This window comes from Enoplosus armatus, chromosome 14, assembly GCF_043641665.1.
Source record: "Enoplosus armatus isolate fEnoArm2 chromosome 14, fEnoArm2.hap1, whole genome shotgun sequence".
Classification (NCBI taxonomy): Eukaryota; Metazoa; Chordata; class Actinopteri; order Centrarchiformes; family Enoplosidae; genus Enoplosus; species Enoplosus armatus.
In genome coordinates this window covers 6,447,870-6,467,078 of record NC_092193.1, presented here as the reverse complement: position 1 = coordinate 6,467,078, position 19,209 = coordinate 6,447,870, and the positions used below count along the sequence as shown (strand labels likewise).

General features: G+C 41.0%; 1 protein-coding gene across 7 annotated transcripts in view; it reads left to right on the top strand.

Annotated features, from left to right (window-relative positions):
- The window catches only part of LOC139296587 (receptor-type tyrosine-protein phosphatase mu-like), a 142,390-nt gene that overhangs the window by 69,291 nt on the left and 53,890 nt on the right, over window positions 1–19,209 (top strand). For all 7 annotated transcript variants that reach the window (XM_070919034.1, XM_070919039.1, XM_070919040.1 and 4 more), the window contains 4 exons: window positions 4,712–5,020; window positions 6,419–6,528; window positions 11,030–11,231; window positions 11,907–12,009. In XM_070919034.1, coding sequence (XP_070775135.1) covers window positions 4,712–5,020; window positions 6,419–6,528; window positions 11,030–11,231; window positions 11,907–12,009 — 724 coding nt within the window. The remainder of the gene's footprint in view (window positions 1–4,711; window positions 5,021–6,418; window positions 6,529–11,029; window positions 11,232–11,906; window positions 12,010–19,209) is intronic.

Genomic DNA, 19,209 nt, shown 5'->3' with positions numbered 1-19,209 from the left:
TGTCGGTTATCAAAAGCTATCATTACGGCTCGCTTCTGCAGGATATGAAAATGATTTCCTAAGTGTAAAACCCATGTCATTACCTCAATGGCCTCAGTGCTATCACTGAGATGTAATAGAAAGAGGCAAACAAATGTGCTTGCTTCCCAGCCCGCCCAGCTCAAACAGAACAGAGTGAATAACACACAGCAATGGAGAGATAAGTGACAGCAATACCAGGCCTCACTGCCTAGAATGGAACACTTTACATGAAAACAGCCCTCCGACCAGGATTTAATCTTCGCCGTTGTCATGTTGTTTTGGTACTGTCTACAACGAAGGCTGCTGCTTATGACAAGCCCCGGCTGACATTCTCCAGCAAGGAACCCGACAGTCTACATGCCATGCTGTGAAAGTCGAGGCATTTCTCTTCTTTTTTCATCTCCCAACAACAAGGCCCCCCACCCCCCCCCCCCCTCTCCTCCTCAACCTGAGCGCCGTTTCATCCTGATGAGATAGCAACCACATTGACTTGACGGTGGTTTCTAATCATTGGGGAAGCAGTCTTTTCTTACCCCCCCTCATGGTTCTGTTTGCTGAGCAGGGAGATGGAAGTCTATGCCAGCACCAGGCTTTTCTGCTCTTAATCGATGTGGATCTGATAAAGATCCTGGCTTTCTGAACGACTCGTACGCTGCGACGCCTGAGGAAGATCTGATAAGGAAATCGTTCTTCTGTACATATAGACGGCAAGATGCTGAGGAACCAGATCTGTGCTGCTGTACACGCGTATGGACACTCCTTTACTGGCATAAGACCGTAAACACACACACACACACACACCGCACACTTGTCTCACAGTAAAGTGGCTGTGCTCCGGACATGCCCAATTTGTTTCCTTTCATCCAGGAATAATGTCTCGCTCTACCCAGGGCCTAAGTGCACCATTTGAAGCCCCCTCTAGGACAGACGGCTGCGACATGCGGTTATTTGTTGTTTTTTGTTTCATGTTTTGGGAAATCATGTTATCACTTCAGCTGCAGTAGCGTGTATGCAGGGGCCATTCGAATTAACAAGAGGCAATAATGTGCTGATAATTTCTAAAAACATTATTTAAATGTCACGCTGTAATGACAAAAAATCACTAATAGTTCTATGTAAATGTCAAATTCAAATTATTCAATTACATCTGCAAGTGTGGGGCAGGTGATAATTTGTCCACCGCTTGGAATACCAATCTGGCTCTCACTGGAGCTCATTCTGTGTGCCCTGGCATAAGATAGACCTCAGCAATTTCCTGCTCCAAGGGATGCTTTCATAGCCATTATTATAACTCTATTCCACTAGAAATATCTGCCATACTGGAGAGATATTACAGTCATATTTTCAGTACTTTCACCCCAATGTCGCCCTTAGTGTGTGATAGCTTGTGAGAATTGTAAAAAAAAAAAAAAAAAAAAAATGGTATGGATTTCAAGAGATAGCCCTGTTATTCCTTGTTGTGATTTGTGCTTGTGCTTTTGATACTGAGCCTCTTGCTGCTCGGTCAATAAAACTAAACTAGCAGTCACAGTAGACCGGGGTAATAGGCTCATCTCATCAGCTGTCATTCATGGGCCTATGGGCCTATTTGAAAATGGCTGCATAGCCTCCATCTATGCACCAAAGGATTTATAAAGGATATCAGCCATTCAGCGTGACCTGTTCATTTCAGATTAAGTGTGTGTGTGTGTGGGGGGGCACAGGTTGTTTTTCTTTTTCTCTTTCCTCTTTCTTCAAAGTCAACCATGACCAGGCTCCGAAATGGATGAGGCACCTTGTTGTTCATGAACAGATGATGTCATTCTGAGTCATGGGGTACAAGTTGTGATTGGGCGTCCGCCACAGATCGTCACATTTTACTGCCTCCCTCAGACAGCTGGCATTTGCACCACAGGGTGCCAACGGGGCAACAAACAATTAGCCTTTTCTCAACAAAACTCCAGGGAGAGGCTGTAGAATAGTCATAAGAGCTGTTTACTAAATGGCAATGTTTCTTTATGTACCTTCACTATCACTGTTGGCACACTTGCAAAAATAGCTGTCTAATGTTCTTAGCATGTGCCAAAAAGCTGAATTTAAATTTATATATGAATAAATACTTGATTCCACTTATTTCATTCTTTATTTGGCATGGGCTATTTTGTTCCACAATTATATTTTTCACAAGTGATTCGTGTTGGCATCTCTCCATTGGCCAGAATTAGAGTGCAGTGGACATTATCTATGATGTTCCACAAAGATGGGAGTGTGACATTCTCCTTGAACGCTCCAGAAATGAGACTTCCTCCCAGCCGCCCGTGCACGTCTGCTTGAGATTCACACTTTGGTGCATTTGTCACTTTGAGAGCATCTGGTTTAATTTGATTTCTGTGCCTGGCCACCCTGCAATTCTCTGTGCTTTTAGTGTAACCGTTGCCTACTGAGTGCGGCCAACAGATAGTTCCGCAAATAAAGGGGTTTAAACTTCTATTTTCTGGATGGCTTTCCCAACATTGCAACCTATTTGAAGAGGCCTGTTTTCCATCGGCAATTCTTCCCAGTTCTGTGTCTTTTTGGTCTGATTACATTTGTTTAAAATGGCAGATCACATTGTGAATTATTACATTTATCCCCATACTATAGTTTGCTAGCAGAGTGGAGTTGGGTTACTTATTGTCTCTTAACCTTATGATGAATATTTGACTCTACAGCTAATCCCTTTGAAGGTAGATGTCTTACATACCAGTCTCAGCCAAATATTAACATTTCTTTCAAATTTGCAAAACAATCATTGGAGGTCAGAGACCCTTTATCAAGGATGACACACATTCAAATGAGTACTCCTACACAGCGTTGCAAAAAGGTTTCTCGAAGAATATTAAGCACTTTTATGCAAGCCATAATGCACAACACCGCTCAGCCAGTCAGAAATGTATATATTTTATTCTTCATGAATTGTTACAGAAGCTGATAGACATACATGCTTTGTCAAGGATTTTAGTGGTTTGTTACACTCTGTGCAGACCTATAGTGACAAATCCTTCTTAAAGAGAAGCTAATTGCCTTTTTTCCCCTTTTGGAAAGATGTTTTTCCATTTTCCAGACATACTTTACGTACTGTATGCTGCACATTGATATTCCTTTCCCCATTTGTCTTCAACAGCTCGTCCTCTGCCTCCTTCGGGCCCTTCTAATGCTTTTTCATCTGCTCTATGAAAGCGCAGGAGAGATCACATCCGTTGTCTCTCCTTTGTGAAATCTGAAAGTGTTCCATCTTTCATTCAACAAGCAGGCGCCTTTATTTTCTCTCACTGTTTTTCTTCTTGCATTATCCTTCCTCACTTGTACAAGCTTCTGTCATGTCACAAGTCATGACCTAATTTCCTGAAAAAGATTCATTTCTGTGTTGCAGCTTTTCTGTAGCGCAAAACTTTATCTCAATGTTAATTGTTCCTGCACATTTTTAAAGGATTCTCAATAAAACAGTCGGACATTATCTCTCTATATGTATCTCTGTAGGCATAGGAGCAAAAATGTAATTTGTATGCTGTCATGAATGTGAAATGGGCGTTACATTCAAAGGTTTCCAAGATAGATTCTTACTTGTTTGTCATGTCCCTTGTACAGCCTGAAGAAATAAACAGCACATTGGAGCTCCAGCCCCCCCTCCCCCCCCCCCCCCCCCCCCCATGCACCTCCAGAATGTTAAACATGGCTGCCGTGGCTGCCTCTGAAATGCTGCTCTGTGTCTCCTGGGGAACGGGGAAATTGAGCCCTGGCTCTCCCTAATAGGTGGTAAAGTGTTAAGTTCCAGAGAAATGGACTGCGAATTTAACCTGGAATGGAAATTGATCCCATTACCTTGTGCTTGGGCTGCTTTCCTCCCGTAGGTAGGAGAAGGACAGAGAGAGCGAGCAAGAGGGGAAAATAGACAAGGGGAAAGCAGAGAGAGGAGATGAGGAGAGAGAGAGAGAGATGGGAAATAGAAATGGGGGAGCCACAGAAAAAGAGATGGACTGAGAGACGAAATGGAGAAGGGGAATGGAAAGAAAAGAGGTGGAGGGAGAGGAGATAGAAGGAAGGAGAGAGAGAGGAGAAAATGGAGAAAGTAGAAGAGAAAAGGCAAGGAGACACAGAGTGTATGTGATTAGAGGTGATAGGATGGCAGTGGGGGTTGTGTCCTGCCTGGATTGACGGGCTGGCTGACTCTGTATCAGTGTGGTGCTAATAGCTGACCGCCACTGGGCGAGATGGAAAAGGCAGAGGACAAGGTAGAAGGAGCAGAGGAACGGCACGCTCTGAAGGGATGATACACCTCCTGCTGAGGGTTTCTACCAACAGACCTGTGGTGTCTTGGTGTGTGCAGCTGCTGTGAGACCGAGTTAGCAACGGTGATGGGATGTGGCAATGCTCAGTATCAGGCTGTGGCTTTGAAATTTTAAAATACTTTCTGGAAATATGAATTCCAAACAGAGGAAATGGTATTTCAATATGAAAAAAAAGCATTGACCGGGTCTTGAGTGTTATGAAAAATCTGGTAGTAGATTTTCTTTGACCCAGAGGAACACCGCCCTCTCTGTGCCCTGGCATAGACCTCAGTAATTTCCTTGATTTTATTGAAACTATCTTGCACTACCTGCCATTTCATATGGCCTAATTGATTATCTTGATGTATGCTCACACTCCGCTCTCTCTCTGTCCATCCCACCAGAGCCCATGCACGGCCCACGAAGGCTAGAAGTGGTGGACATCCAATCCAAACAGGTGACAGTGCGCTGGGAGCCTCTGGGTTACAACGTGACCCGCTGCCACAGCTACAACCTGACGGTCCAGTACCGCTCCAGGGTGGCCGGCAAGGAGGAGACCCGGGAGGAGGTGTGTTATGACACCCAGAGCCGCGATCCGCAGCACACCATCCACAACTTGACGCCCTTCACCAACCTCAGTGTCAAGCTGGTGCTGCGCAATCCAGAGGGGGTCATGGAGAGCACAGAGCTGGAGGTTCAGACTGATGAGGATGGTAAGTGTGATGCAATGATCCTAGATCAGATATCTTTTAAGGTATGGAGAGCACCCAACCCAACATTCAAAGTACTAAAATATTACATTTTGCAATTCATTTGTCAATGGAAAATCTGACATTTTATTTAGCTTTTACAAGCAGTATGTAAGCAATTATTAAACTATTTATAACACACTATAATGCAGTGTTAAGCAGATATAAAAATTAAAGTGTGACCTGAAATTCAATGGGGCAATATTAAGCTCATGGAAATATTAATTAATGATCTGTAATGATTTAGTGTTCCTAATTCCAAGCCATCAAAATCAAATGAGCAACTAAGTTGTTTTCAAGAGTGCTGTTTTTGTACCATTTCACCTTTATTACACCGGGCAGTTTAGACGAGAAATGCGCAAGTCTGCTCTGCAACAGCAGAAAAACTCTTTATTATTAAAGTGGTGACATCTTGATCTTTAAGATGGGCAGATAATTCTCACCTGATGTTAAATGGATTGCACGAAGGACACGTTTTTTGTTTTTTTTCAGGAGAGCACCAGAGTCAGACAGCAAACCTATGTGTTGTATAGTTGTTTCACCTCCTTCAAAGATGAAAGATCTTCTGTGTTGCCTCAGCAGACACAGGAAATGAACTCTATAGAAGTCTCAAGGAACCCCCGGCCGCCAGATAACAAACAGGCTCAGCTGACGAAAAGAGAGTCTTGTCATGTCTGGCTCAGATATTTGTGGTTGGAAACTTGAAAGTGGCAACTGTTTCTCACTATCTGACTGCTGTGTGTCTGTGGATCTGTGTGTTTAGGCTCCCGTGGGAACAAGTGTACAGACTGGGTGTAGCTGTAGTTGCATTCTTGAAGATAAATCTTGAGAAAAAAAAAAAGAAGACATCTCCACATCATTCTGTTTCGTTTACAGAATGAAAGCAATTCACATGAGGGGTTAAAGGACCAGATCTCTCTGGCAGTATCTCAGTACAAGTAAACATTGCGGAAAGATTAAGATTCTCACTATTCCCATGGGGTTACTAGTTCACCTTTGTTTGCAACACATTCTTATCTGTGGAAAAAGTGTTCTGTGAAACATGTATCACCGTGTGTGTTTTGAGTGACAATGACTTCAAATAATTTCACAAATTCCTATTAAGATGTGTTTGACTTTGGCCATTTGTGTACTGTAGGTCCTTGAACAGCTCTTTTATTGATGAGAAAGCACTAAAGCTGCTAAGCAGAAACTGCTTACAGCCAACTTTTATTGACAACATTTTAACTTGACATGCACATACAATGGGGAAAAAAATATCAATGAATATGTACGCCTTTTATGAACTTATTTCTACCTTGAAAATGACAATTTGACTCTGCCACCAGTTTTGAGAAATGTGTCTGTGACAATTTCCCACAGTGCCCGGGGCTGTTCCTCTGGAGTCCATTCAGGGCAGTGCCTATGAGGAGAAGATCATCCTGAAGTGGAGAGAACCAGCGCAGACCTACGGGATCATCACTCAGTATGAGGTACACAATCACCAGAGCTAGCAAAATGTTAGAGATATAGATCACCCTTTAGAGTAGTAAACAGACTTACTTCTAATATTAAGCTGTGTTTTTATCCCCCACCTCTCTGTGGATTGTTTCCACAGTTTCTTTTAGTCCTTTTTTTCCACAACTGTGATGGGCAGTAGTGTACAGCACTGCCAGAGAAATGTTCAAATTGATTTTTTTATCAAGTGAATCATTTTGTTACCTTGAGGTAGATGCTGGGAATGCATCTGCTAGTTTGACAGTCCACACAACAAAGGGGTACAATATTTCATAATGTGAGACAACAAGTTAAACCAGGCCTGTTCAAGTAAATCGGGCTACTTTTTGGGAAAACAGTTCCACCTGGTTTAAACCAGTTTTGTGGAACATAAGTTACCAATGCAAACCTATTCTTCCAGATCAACCTGAACCCGGTCAGCTTAGTTTTCAAGCTTAGGTTCAAATGAACAACTGTTACGGTCCTCCTACTAGACTAAAATGAAGTGATTCCAACAAAGTCCTTCCTGTGCAGCCCCTCAGTATTATCATAAAAGATCATCTAGCTATACAAATATAATGACTGGACTCAAACCCAATTTGACAAGATTATAAGGGGAGCAAACTGAACTGACAGCAGAATTCAGCAGGATGGGGTTAATCAGTTATTATGCCAGCTTAGCTCGAAGTTATAGTTGTGGAACAGCTTAAACATTCATCAATTTTTTTTTAGGTTCACTCAACCCAGAGTTTTCACAAGAAGCTCAGCTTTTTCTTTTAGCCTTCTTTTATGAAGCACCACCAAAGTATGTTTCCACTATTGTTCATCATTTAACTTGGGTAGAATAAGCTGCAAACTGCGGTCATCTTCTGTCCTTCTACACATGTGCGACCTCTAAAGAAAATACAATCTCCGTAACACGCCTCGAACACGTATCACGATTCGGCACGAGGCAAATGTTGACATAAGGCTCCACACAGCCTCTGCCAGCCTTGTCCAGGAGCTGCATTGAGTCTTGAATAATATAAACAGTCTCCACACACACACACAGACGATTTATGTACACATTGGTCTTAACCAGCTTAAGGTGGAAGTAATCCTCCAGCCTTTCCCGCAGATTGATTCCCCTCTGTTGATTCTCCCTCTTGTCACCGTTTGCTCACGCTTGATATTTTGACTAGGTTAGCAATCATTGACAGGGCTGTTTCTCGCGCGGGGGAGAGCAGATTGAATAGTAAAAATGATGCGATCAGGGTCGTTGTATAGGTTGGTCTATCCACTGAAATATGAAATAGATATTCTCGTAGCAGCACAGAGACATTTCAATCAAAGCAGGAAAGTCAGAATCATAATAAGGCCCTGTTTATTCAAGTGTGTGTCGTGCAGTGTTGCGTCCTGTGCACAGTAGGATGGCACTTAGAGGTGCTGGCAGAGTGCAGGAAAACAATGCCTATAAAAACGTTAGGTTTACCTTAATCACTTTCAGAGCAACATGTTTCAGTTGTTTATCTTTTTAAAATTTCATGGTACAAGTAAAAGCATTCAGAGGAAAATGGCATGGTTTGCATTACCGCTTTGTCAGGTTCACTCATATTTATGTTGAGGCAAATGTGTGTTCTCTTATAAAATACCCACTCCGGGCTATTATATTCATATGCCGCAGCAATTACTTCTCTCTGTCTCTGTCTAGAAAGCATTAACAGTATAGTAATGTGTCTAGTAAACAATATGCCACCGTCAATCCTTGTATTTCCTGGTTTTAATATACAGTAAAACATCCTTTATAGATTTCCCAACATCATCTAGAATCACAGGTCTTATTTTAGAGTAAGAAAGAGTGTTAATATTCATTTCACAGATGAGGAAAATCTAGCAAGCCAGCAGCTTGCTCTAGGTGTGTCCCCCTGAGACCGCTACAGTCTGACTCTCTGGTTTAAGAAAGTAACCTGCGATGTATTCTGACAGTACTCCCCAGAAGTTGCTTCTTACAAGTGAGGACCTTGCTTTGATTTGACATTATCAAAGGCCTCAAAGTGAAATACGTCTGACAAGTCCTGATATCAAAGAGATTTCAGCTCCATTTCTTTCTGACCAATCTCTGTGAATGCCATTTTATTGGCAACTTTTCAGACGGACATGAGCCAGCAATTATTCGTAGTTCATCAGCCATATTTAGCAATACAGATGACTTGTGAAGTAGCATTTTTTTTATCATAGTGATACAATGGTAATTAAAAGCTCTGCATCCAGTTACCTTTTTAGGAATAAAGCCACTATTCTTCTAAAACAAGCAGCCTTTTCAAATAACTTAAATTCAGATTTTTGATATTTACTGGAGGTCTACCTGAGAAGGTTAAAAGAGTTCAGGTGGGTTTTCTGTTCCACTCTTTCATTTTATTTTATGACAGGAAATAGCATACAGCATCTTTCATCAACAGTTATTTAGCTTTCTTCATTATTTTACGAGTGAAGATGCTGAAGATTACTATGCTCCATAAATGTGACATTCACCTCCCTCAGATGGAAAAACTGTAGACCCATGCGATTTGAAAAGCTTAAAATATCAGATCGAGTAATAGTTACATGCAAGCCCAAATTAATTTGCTCAAATATTTTCTATTATTTTTCCCGTCAGTTCCATTATAATTTCAAAAACCTGTCTGTGTGCCCAGTGTTGACAAGTAATTTCAAATTCCTCTCCCTGAAATGTTATGATATAGGATTTGGCATCACAGACTCATTTCACAGACAAAGACTAAATGAGAAGGCCTCGAAGCATTTCAAAACTTGATGGACACAAATTATGCAGCACTCCTAACTCCCTTTGTATTACTTAATTGGAATTATAATGGAGGTTTTCCTTTACGAGCAGAGGCGTTTTCTTAAAATGGGACTTACAGTTATTCAAAATGGTTATTAGCAAAAACACTCACCTTAATGCTTCCCTCCAGAGCTCCCTGTGTTTATTAATGGAGGAGGAATACATTAAGTGTATTTCCTCTCTCCTTGAAACCATAAGCCTCCATCAGTTTTGGTTGAAACATATTATGTACCTTTGCTTTTACAGTAGAATATAACCCCTGTTATGTGAGACCACCTCTCCATAGACCTTTTGTACGTCACTAATTTTGTAAATGCCTGAATAAAGCCTTGTTAAAATGAAGTCAGAAGCTCACATGAAGTGAGAGTTCTCAACATAAGACTTTTTAAAGATTGCTCTGTGGCATTTGGCTTTATTGAGAAGGAAAGTATAGAAGTACAAAGAAATATAGAGGAGATAGAAACCAATTGATGTGTTGTTGTTTTGGACTACATTATACAAGGTGTTTCCAGTATTGTGTCAGATAATTCAATATCATATGGTAATATGATCATATCATATTATTGTTGTACAAAATTATGTTGTCCAATTTCATGTATTCCAAGAAAATTGTAATTACCAATACTAAGAGTCTACAGCCTTGCTAGTAGCTGTCTATGAGGCTGTACTTGGGCATGGCGGTGCTTTTGGCTAAATGCTAATGTCAGCATGCTAACATGCTCACAATCACAATGCTGATGTTAAGCAGATATAATGTTTACCATGTTCACCATCTTACGCTAGCATGTTAGCATGCTAACATTTGCTAATTAGCTCCAAACGCAAAGCTAAGTCTCGTGGTATAAACCAAAGTATTGAGCTAATTAAAGTTCTGACTGATGATGTTGCGAGATTGAAAGTTAAGGGATCACCAAAGTTATTACAATTCCTCCTGTGGGGCACATAAATTCCTTTACCACATTTCATTTGAATCCATCCAAATCCAAGACCCTATTAGAAATTTTACTCAAAACCATATGTCAACCTAATGGTGGCGCTAGAGGAAAGGTCAGGTGATCACCAAAGCCAGCAGGATGCTTCCTTTATGGACCATAAATGTCTGAACAGAATTTCATGGCAATCCGTCCAATAGTTGTTGTTGTTGATACATATCAGTTTGGACCAACCAACTGTCAGACAGACCTTACTATCTCTTGCCATTTTAAGCCAAGCCACTAGCATGGCTTAAAATGAGCAACAAGAATTATTGAGGTTTTGTTTTACACAGTGAAGTTTTGTCTGATGTAAAGGATGAAATATTGTTTATAATATTGTGAGACATGTTGTCCAGCCATAATTGTTCCAGAGCTATTGCACTGGATTGCATTCAAGTATACCTAATTAAGCTAAGTTATTCAGAGGCATACGCACAAAGAAGTACAAGATTTATTTTGAATTGCTTTGTGGCTTTTGGTATTACTGAGTAGTGCAGAGGGGAAAGAGGGGAGAAAAACCACCACGAGTGGGATAGAAAACCTCAACACAGTAAGTACAGTAAATGCTTTAGCTTGCCGAGCCACTTGGTTGCCTCCAACATAAAACGTTTTCATTGAATGAATACAAATCCTCCTCAGCCGATGAAAGCTGACCGTGGAGTACCGTAGGCTATTCAGAATATTCATTTCCTTCCTTCCTAGATCTCTTACAAGGCGGTGAGCTCCTTTGACCCTGAGCTGGACCTCTCCAACCAGAGTGGGAAGGTAGTGAAGCTGGGCAACGAAACCACCCACATGTTCACAGGCCTCTACCCAGGATCCACATACTCCTTCACCCTGCGCGCAAGCACAGCCAAGGGCTACGGCCCCCCTATCATCACCCAGTTCACCACCAAGATATCAGGTCAGCGGGGTCAACAGCATGGCCAGTTTGTGTGTGGAGTTCTTGATGTCCAATTGTGTGAATGGAAAATGTAACGCAACCAAAGCTAGATAGCACTTGTTTTACTTTACTGATATCATTCTTTTGTCTCAATGGAAAAATCCTATCCATCTTTGTTCTAACACATCAAATGAACCAATAGAAATCCACTAATATTACCCAAAACATATGTATTTTATTGGTCTGGCTATTGCATTAGATTTAGCAGAACTGCCTGACAAATTGTGCTTTTAGTTTGCATTAACCATGGATGGTCTTACTTAACGAAAACTGGGATTTATTTAGATGATGACCATGAAGCTACTTGGCCATTTTTCTTACTTTCTACCTTTTTTATATTCTGATACATGTGCACTTCTTTGAAGACTTTCTTTCTGCCAGATTCTGTGAAGACTTTTGTGACAGCAGCAAATGTTTCACTCCTCTGTTATTTCTCCACTCAATGAAGAAATTACATTCCTATAAAGGCAAAAGTCAGCAAGTGCTCAGTGTAAAAGTGAGAAAACTGGCTTTGCTTTTTTCTATTTACTGCCGAGCTGAATTACTCGTTATACAAAAGCACTTGATGTCGACCAAAACTTTACCTTGACTTCAACTTTACAGTGTATTAAACAAACTGTTTGGCTTTCTCCTTAGCTCCTTCCATGCCGGCGTATGACCAGGAGACCTCTCTGAACCAAACAGACAGCACAGTCACTGTACTGCTTAAACCTGCCCAAAGCAGAGGTGCACCTGTGAGGTAGGCTTTCACAATAAGGACTCAGCACACAGCACAGAGTAAAAAAACAACAAAACAGCATATTAAAACACCAGGAACCACCATCAGCAACAAAGAATTATCAAAGAGCTTGTGTTTATCAATACCCCACCGCGAAGGAATGTTGCCAGGGAGTTCAGTAACTTACTGTATGTATCTCATTTTCTGAGCTTTATTTGTTTGTGGATTTTGATCCTGTGAAAAAGGAAGCATAGCCCTTTGAAGATGAGAACAAAACCCGGTGCAGCCAAGGCTAGCTTCAGGATCTCTTCCTTTACATGTCTTTCATGTCTCGGGCTGCCCACCACGGGCTACCGGGGGAACGAAGGAATTCTGCCTGCTTGGTGCTGCATTTATTAGTCATTTATGAGAAACAGTACAGCTGTTCAGTTTAAATGCCAAGTTGTTGGGCAAAAGTCATCGTTTTGGTTTATCCAAGGCCACTGTGGGCTTCTGGCAGGGATACCGCTTGCTTAATAATTGATCTTTTTGTTAGTAGTTGTTGAGTATTAGCGGAGTCAAACCGCTATCCAGCATTAACAGTTTGTTAAGGTGAGCAGCCTTCACTGAGACAGTTATTTTCTCCAGGCTTCCTTGAGTACCAAACTTCTTTCCTTACATTTAGTTTTATTGCATTTGTTTGTGTGGTGTGTGTGTGTGTGTGTTTGAGCTTATGATTTAAAAATGATAACATTCTGTAATATGTGATACCAACATACCAACAAATGGCACATTAACATTAAAGCAAATTATAACATTAAATATAAGGTAAGGGAACTCTTCTATATTTCTAAACTCCTCTGTTTTTGAATAATTTCCTCCAAAATGTGTATTCACTGTGATGTGTTGGAGTACACAGTAAGTCTCTACACATTAAAGGAATATTTTGGAATATAGGAACATTTTGTGCTCATGAAGGGAGTTAGATGAGAAGATTGATGACACACTATCTGTCGGTTAATTATGAAGCTATTGCTTAGCTTAGCCGTGGAAGCAGGGGGAATCAGCTAAAAGAAAATCCACCAGCACAAACAAATTATAACATGTTCATTAGTGAGCTTTTGTGGTGCTGGTAGACGGATGTAGCTTCATATTTTATAGACAGATATTAGTGTGGCATCGATTTTACTCATCTCGCTGCAAAAAAAGCAAAAAATGTCAAACTATTCCTTTAAGATTAAAAAAAAAAAAAAAATTTGACAAGCAATCCCCAGCTTCTGGCTTGGTTGGGTGGGAAGCCAGTGAGGGATCATGTCCATAAGAGCAGCTCCTGTCGGTTGTTTTGGGCGTTTGATATTAATATATCCAATGTTAAAGAAAAGGCCAAACAACTGTCTATTTTATGAGTTGTTTTAACACCAGTTTGTTTCCTTGGCCTACAGCAGTGTGTGCTTTCAGCCTCCAGGACCCTGAGAGAATGGGTTAACTTCTTCATGTGCTCACTGTAAAACTCAATTTTACACTATCAACTCATCTGAGTTTTTTTACAGCCTGGAGATCTTTAGTCAGGCTTGTCAGCTCATGTTTACCGTATGTGCAGCTGCCCAGATTAATGCCCCAGCGCCAAAAGGAGAGCCCTGAGCAAGAAAGACAGAGTGATCGGTTTTTAATCTTCTCGCAGGTACAATTCATAAGGCCTTACTCAGGCTGCCATTCTTTCAGTGGGCTAATTACAAACCCCTAATTATAATTAAGAGTGTCGTGAATCGGAGCTTCCATTAATTAGCATGCTGGGCTCCTCTTTTGTTTACCGTTTGAAGGCATGCTCACCTCGCGACCAGATGAAAGAGATTTGTCTTTGGAGATATAAACTTTAGTTTGAGACCCACTTCATTGTGTTCGACGGAGCTGAGACATAACTGTGCACTAATGCTTTACAACCTAAATGTGGCCATTGTCATCTAATCTGTTTTTGATGGAGATACACTCACACTGTTAGTGCTTGTTTATGAAGAGAAAATGATGTGTTTTGATACAGACATTTAGTTTTAGGATCATATATGTTTAATGAGACTCTCGAGATAACCCATTAAAAAATTCATCTCCATTCATCAGTGGAGTTCAGTACATGGCACAACTACACCTCAAAACTAATTGAGGCATCCTTTGATCACAGCAGAGCCTCTCCACATCTAAACTTTTGGGGTTTTCAGGTACACATTTCTTTCCCCACCTCCTCACTTCTCTCAAATCTCGCAGGACATAAAGGCCAGTGTACTGCCTTCATGTGAGCGTTCGATGTCTCAGAAAATATGAATTGTAAAAGAAAGGAGGTGGTGGAGGGCAGCAAACAGGAGAGATTATGACGCAGGCCCAAGACGAGATACTGGCAGGCTTTTGAAGGTGTTTTCCACCTCCACCTCAAGTGACACACGATGCCTTTGAAAATCTAAGGTGACTATAAAGTAGCTTCCATTCAGTGGAGTTGAGTTAGGCGGTCTGTGGGGATCTGCTGTCTGGCCAATAATGATAAATTTAGCCATTTGAGTTTCCCAAGCTCAGAAAAATAACAACATCTCTAATCTCTTTTGGGTTAGAGGGTTGAGATGCATGACTAAGTGACATTCTTAGTTGAGGCACATACAAAAGAGATGTTTTCCAAAATGTTCCATGACCTGGAGTACTGGAAAGAGTCCCTGAAGTCGAAAACTTGGAAACATAGCTGATCCAGCCAGTCTATTGAAGAGTTAGCATTTTGTCAACCAAGTACTTAAATTTCACACCGTAGTTAGATTCAATTTTGTGCTACCGCTCATGTTGCAAGCGTAGCTGTCACTTTTCTAGAGTGGTGGGTAGCTCATTTTGAAATTGAACACTTTATGAAATCAGTTTTAAAGCCCCTATGAAATAAGGATTTGACAAGGGAGAACACTGATCTGCAGCAGTACAGAGCGGAGCAGCATGAAGCTTGATTTGATAACCCAATCTTGCACGCTGATTGGGTTTGGGAGGTAATAGAGCTCCAGACATTTGAGTTTCAAACAGCAGATGTTTTGCTGTAATACAGGAAGGGGAGCTCACTGGAAGATCACACGATAGCGCCGGTTCATAAAAAAATCAAGACGTAACAGACGACGAATGTCCGTTTCACTTCAGCATCCTGCAGTCATGCTGAAGTCGAATCATATTTTAGATAGATCTGGGCAGACGTTGTCACTGCTGAGGGAAGCAGTCAATTTTTCATATTTGTGTAATTGCTAATCGGTATAACATTTCCAACTTGGATTTGGCTTCTAATCTCTGGGGACGACACGCATAGCCGGGAACAATTTTTACCAGAGGGGACACTGTTCCTTTAAGAGGATTAGTGAACTGTCTATCAGTCATGTCGTGTTTAACTAATGTTTGCAATGGCCCTTCGCCGGGGCCAGAATACGCCTCCTCACTCCGTAGCATCAAAATAAATGTTTACATGCTTCTGCAAAAATAAATGATTTGAGATGCTTTCCTTATCATACACACCACTAAATCAGCCCTTCTCTGTTTTCCTGCCATAACCTTTGCCTTGAGCAAGCTCACACACATATATGCATAAACAGAAAAAGCTATAAAATACAGCGTTTTTTGGTGTTGTAAATTGCATATTGAGGAAACCGAGTTCCAGTGTAGTTTGTACCCTGTAGCATCAGATTATCTGTGCTCAACCATGGCCTCGAATCAGTTAAGTGATTTTCTACAGTCCTAAAATAAGCACTCACTTTCTTTGATCACGGCATAGCAAACGCTAATAGCTGTGCCTAAACGCGACACAACTCAATGCTTTTTACGATTTAATGGCAAACGTAATCTATGGCACCTTCTAATTTGTTTGCTTTATAGCTTTGTGGACACCAGGGAAATAAAGAGTAAGGAGACAGACGCATGGCGCAAGGATGCTGGGTCAGGGGAAGTGTGTTACTTACAACCGCTCTTAAATCAGACACATAGGCATATAGAGCCAACCGATTAGCATTAGAGAGAGAGAGACAGTGATTGAAATGCTCCCCATACCCCTTCCCTCATCTGCTCAAACAGCCTGGAGTTCTCCCCTATCAGCCCACATGAAAAATAAATCTGAGTTTCAGGTCACAATCCAGTCGATTCCGAGTCAATCCGCCATAATTGGTTGGCGTCACATGGCGGCAGAGCTGAAATCTATCGGGCAGCAAGGCTGGAGGAGGCTTAATTGGTGTCAGCTCAGGTTGCGGCGCTACTGCAGGAGTACAGGTCTGCCCTGCCGGCCCCTCTGGCAGACCACTTTTAACAGCTTATACCATTCTTCTCGTACAGCTTCTCCCCTCATTCCGCTTTCTCCCCTTGTCTTTTCGTCTTCTGCTCTGGGAGAGAAGCTGAGGATTTCAGCGGTTTTGGAATTAAGCACAATTACGCACTTTTCACACAAGCATGTGGCGTGAGCAGCGGGTTTCCTCTCCTGAAGTTTCCTTTTTAATATGTGATCTGTATGTTTGTGAACTTTTAGTAGGATTAGTAACTGACTTTCAGCCAGACCTGTTCATCACTCGCCTACTGCTACTTCACTACATTTCAGAGGGAAAAGTTGAATTTTTTACTTCACTACAGTTATTGAACAGCTATAGATATAAGTTACTTTTGAGATCAAGATTTTATTGTCAGAGATTGTTTGAAATAAAACTACCCAACAGTGTAAAGAAGCAGTTGAAATTAGTTCCATCTCAACTAACTACAACATTAGAGTATGCAACAATAATAATTATACAATAATATAATAATACTGTAACACGGACAGGCGTCATTCTGCATAAGTACTTGCACTTTTGATTCTTTTAGTACATTTTAATGCTAATGCTTTGGTACTTTTACTTCGGTAATATATTGAATGCAGGACTTCTACTTATTTCTACTTTTACTTCACTTCATCTGATCTGAATACTTCATCATTGGATAATCATCTTCAATATGAGTGCAAGTAACTTACAATTTTCTGGTTGGCGTCAGATCAAATGAAACATCAGCTATAAAGGATTTTTTGTTCCTGCAATCAAGCTACTGTTGTTCTCTGTTGTTTGTTGTTTTTCCTTTGCTCATTCATGTCGTACTAAATCAAGAATATGACTAAATGATTCTGGTCTGTCAAAATGACTCATAATGTAAATTGTGAAGTCAGCATGAGGTGACAAGGTGTCAGCTGCTCAGAGGCACATTGACATGACAGCAGTAATTACTGAAAAAAGGAATCATTGCATTTTTTAATCGCCGACATTAAACTCTTGAGTCAGCTTTACATTTTATAAGCAGTTGAGGTGAAAATAGTGTATTTTAACCCTAACACCAAGAAAGGGTGCTTCTTTAAATATTTTATAAGCATGCAGGAAGTTACCCCTGAAATATAATTTAAGTGAAACCAGTAACGTGGGTATTATTGCCGCAATCACTTACAAAGATTAACAAAACATTTTCACTAAATTGCAAATTTATTGTGAGCTAGTTCTTAGTTTCCTGCTGCAGTGAATATTCTCATGGAAGAGAAGCAGCGGTTTATATTTCCACATTACAAGAGATCTTACCCCTGGAGCCTCATAGCCCTTGGCACTTGATATTTTGCCTGAGGAAAGGAAGTCCTGTTCACACTGTGTCTATCATTAGGTCATGGCACAGCCACATCATCATATCATGAGGAGCCACCCGGGGCGCAGCCAGCGTTTGTTTTTATTTCGCTATCTGCAGATTGATTTGGAATATAAAGTACCAATATGGGCATGCAAGCAAGTGTGTATTGCTACAGCAAAGCGAAAACAAAGAGAGTTATTGTGGCCATAATTTGTGCGGGGCGTAGCTGATTTCTAAAATAACAATAAAGACATGGGAAGCCTTTCTTAGGATATATCATGAAACAATAGCTATTGTTCTGGTGATGGGTGCTGTAATATGATTGACAGCAGATATAATTTTATATACTTACATAATCATCCCATCATAGCTCACATCACATCTACAGTGTTTTGGCTGATCACTCATTTCTCTGCCGCTCTGCAGCTACTTAAGGGGCTCCCATGTAGCTTCTCCACCTGCCCTTTGACCTCTGCTCTCAATAGGGGACAGTAATTAAAGGCTGATTTCTCCTGCAGACTCTCAGCAGGATTAGATATTTCATCACCTCCCAACCCAGCACTAAATAGAAGAGCTCTGAGGAATTGGGACACACCCACCAAGAGCAGAGGGGGATTTTCTAATGACACTGCAAGCACCTTATGATAAACTGTAGGGTTAAAGAGCACATGCTGTACACACAAGGGGACACTTAATCATCCAGTACCAACCGCGGGGAACAATTGATCATCTCCAGTGCTGTTTGTACTTTGACTATACAGCTTAAGAGAACAGCCACTACAGTGCAGATTTTTTTGACAGAGATATTTTTTCTACTTGTTGTTCTAATAACATGGGCTAAGGGAAAATGTTCGGGGTCATCCAAGCCCTACATCCTGCCAGGTTTTATATGGCATGGTGCAGTTCAATGGATGATTAGACAGATACAAATGCTTCGCAATGATTGCAAGGGTTGTTGCAAAATAGATGTAAAAATTGGCAAACCGTTTTAAGACAGCAAACTCATGAAGAGAGCAATATACGTTATTTATTATCTTTTTATTTATTCATATTCAATTCTAATCAATCTAATCTGTGATCAGCACAGTTTGTTTCTTTGTACAAGGGGAATTACCATACTGTAAACATTATTGATATCTTGTAAAAGTGAGGGATGAGCCAAGATGACATTTAAAAAGTGCCCTGTGGAATTTTCCTGTAAGTAAACAAACCTTCTGTTTATATTTGTAGCCTATTTACACCTGGAGTTAACATGCGATCTGTCTCTGGATGAGGAAAAAAAACGCATGTTAACACAAGATGTGACTGCGTGCAGAATGCGTTGTGATCAGGAATGCACTGGATTGGCCAGACCACGTCTGGAAGTGGTCTGGCTCGTGTTGTGATCGGTTCTCAGCCAGCCAGGTGTAAATGCGCCCGGCGTACTGAAGAAAAGAAACGTCACCTAACTTCGTCTTTCCCTGCTGGTTTAAGCAAACCCAGCAAAAGGTACATGTAGTAGCAGTAACTAAGTCTTCCCTCGCAAAATTGGATTTAAAATGAAAGGCATAACTAGTCTGCATATTAAGATCACCATGTGGGTATCGTACTAGTAATAGTAAAAAATTCAGTTCA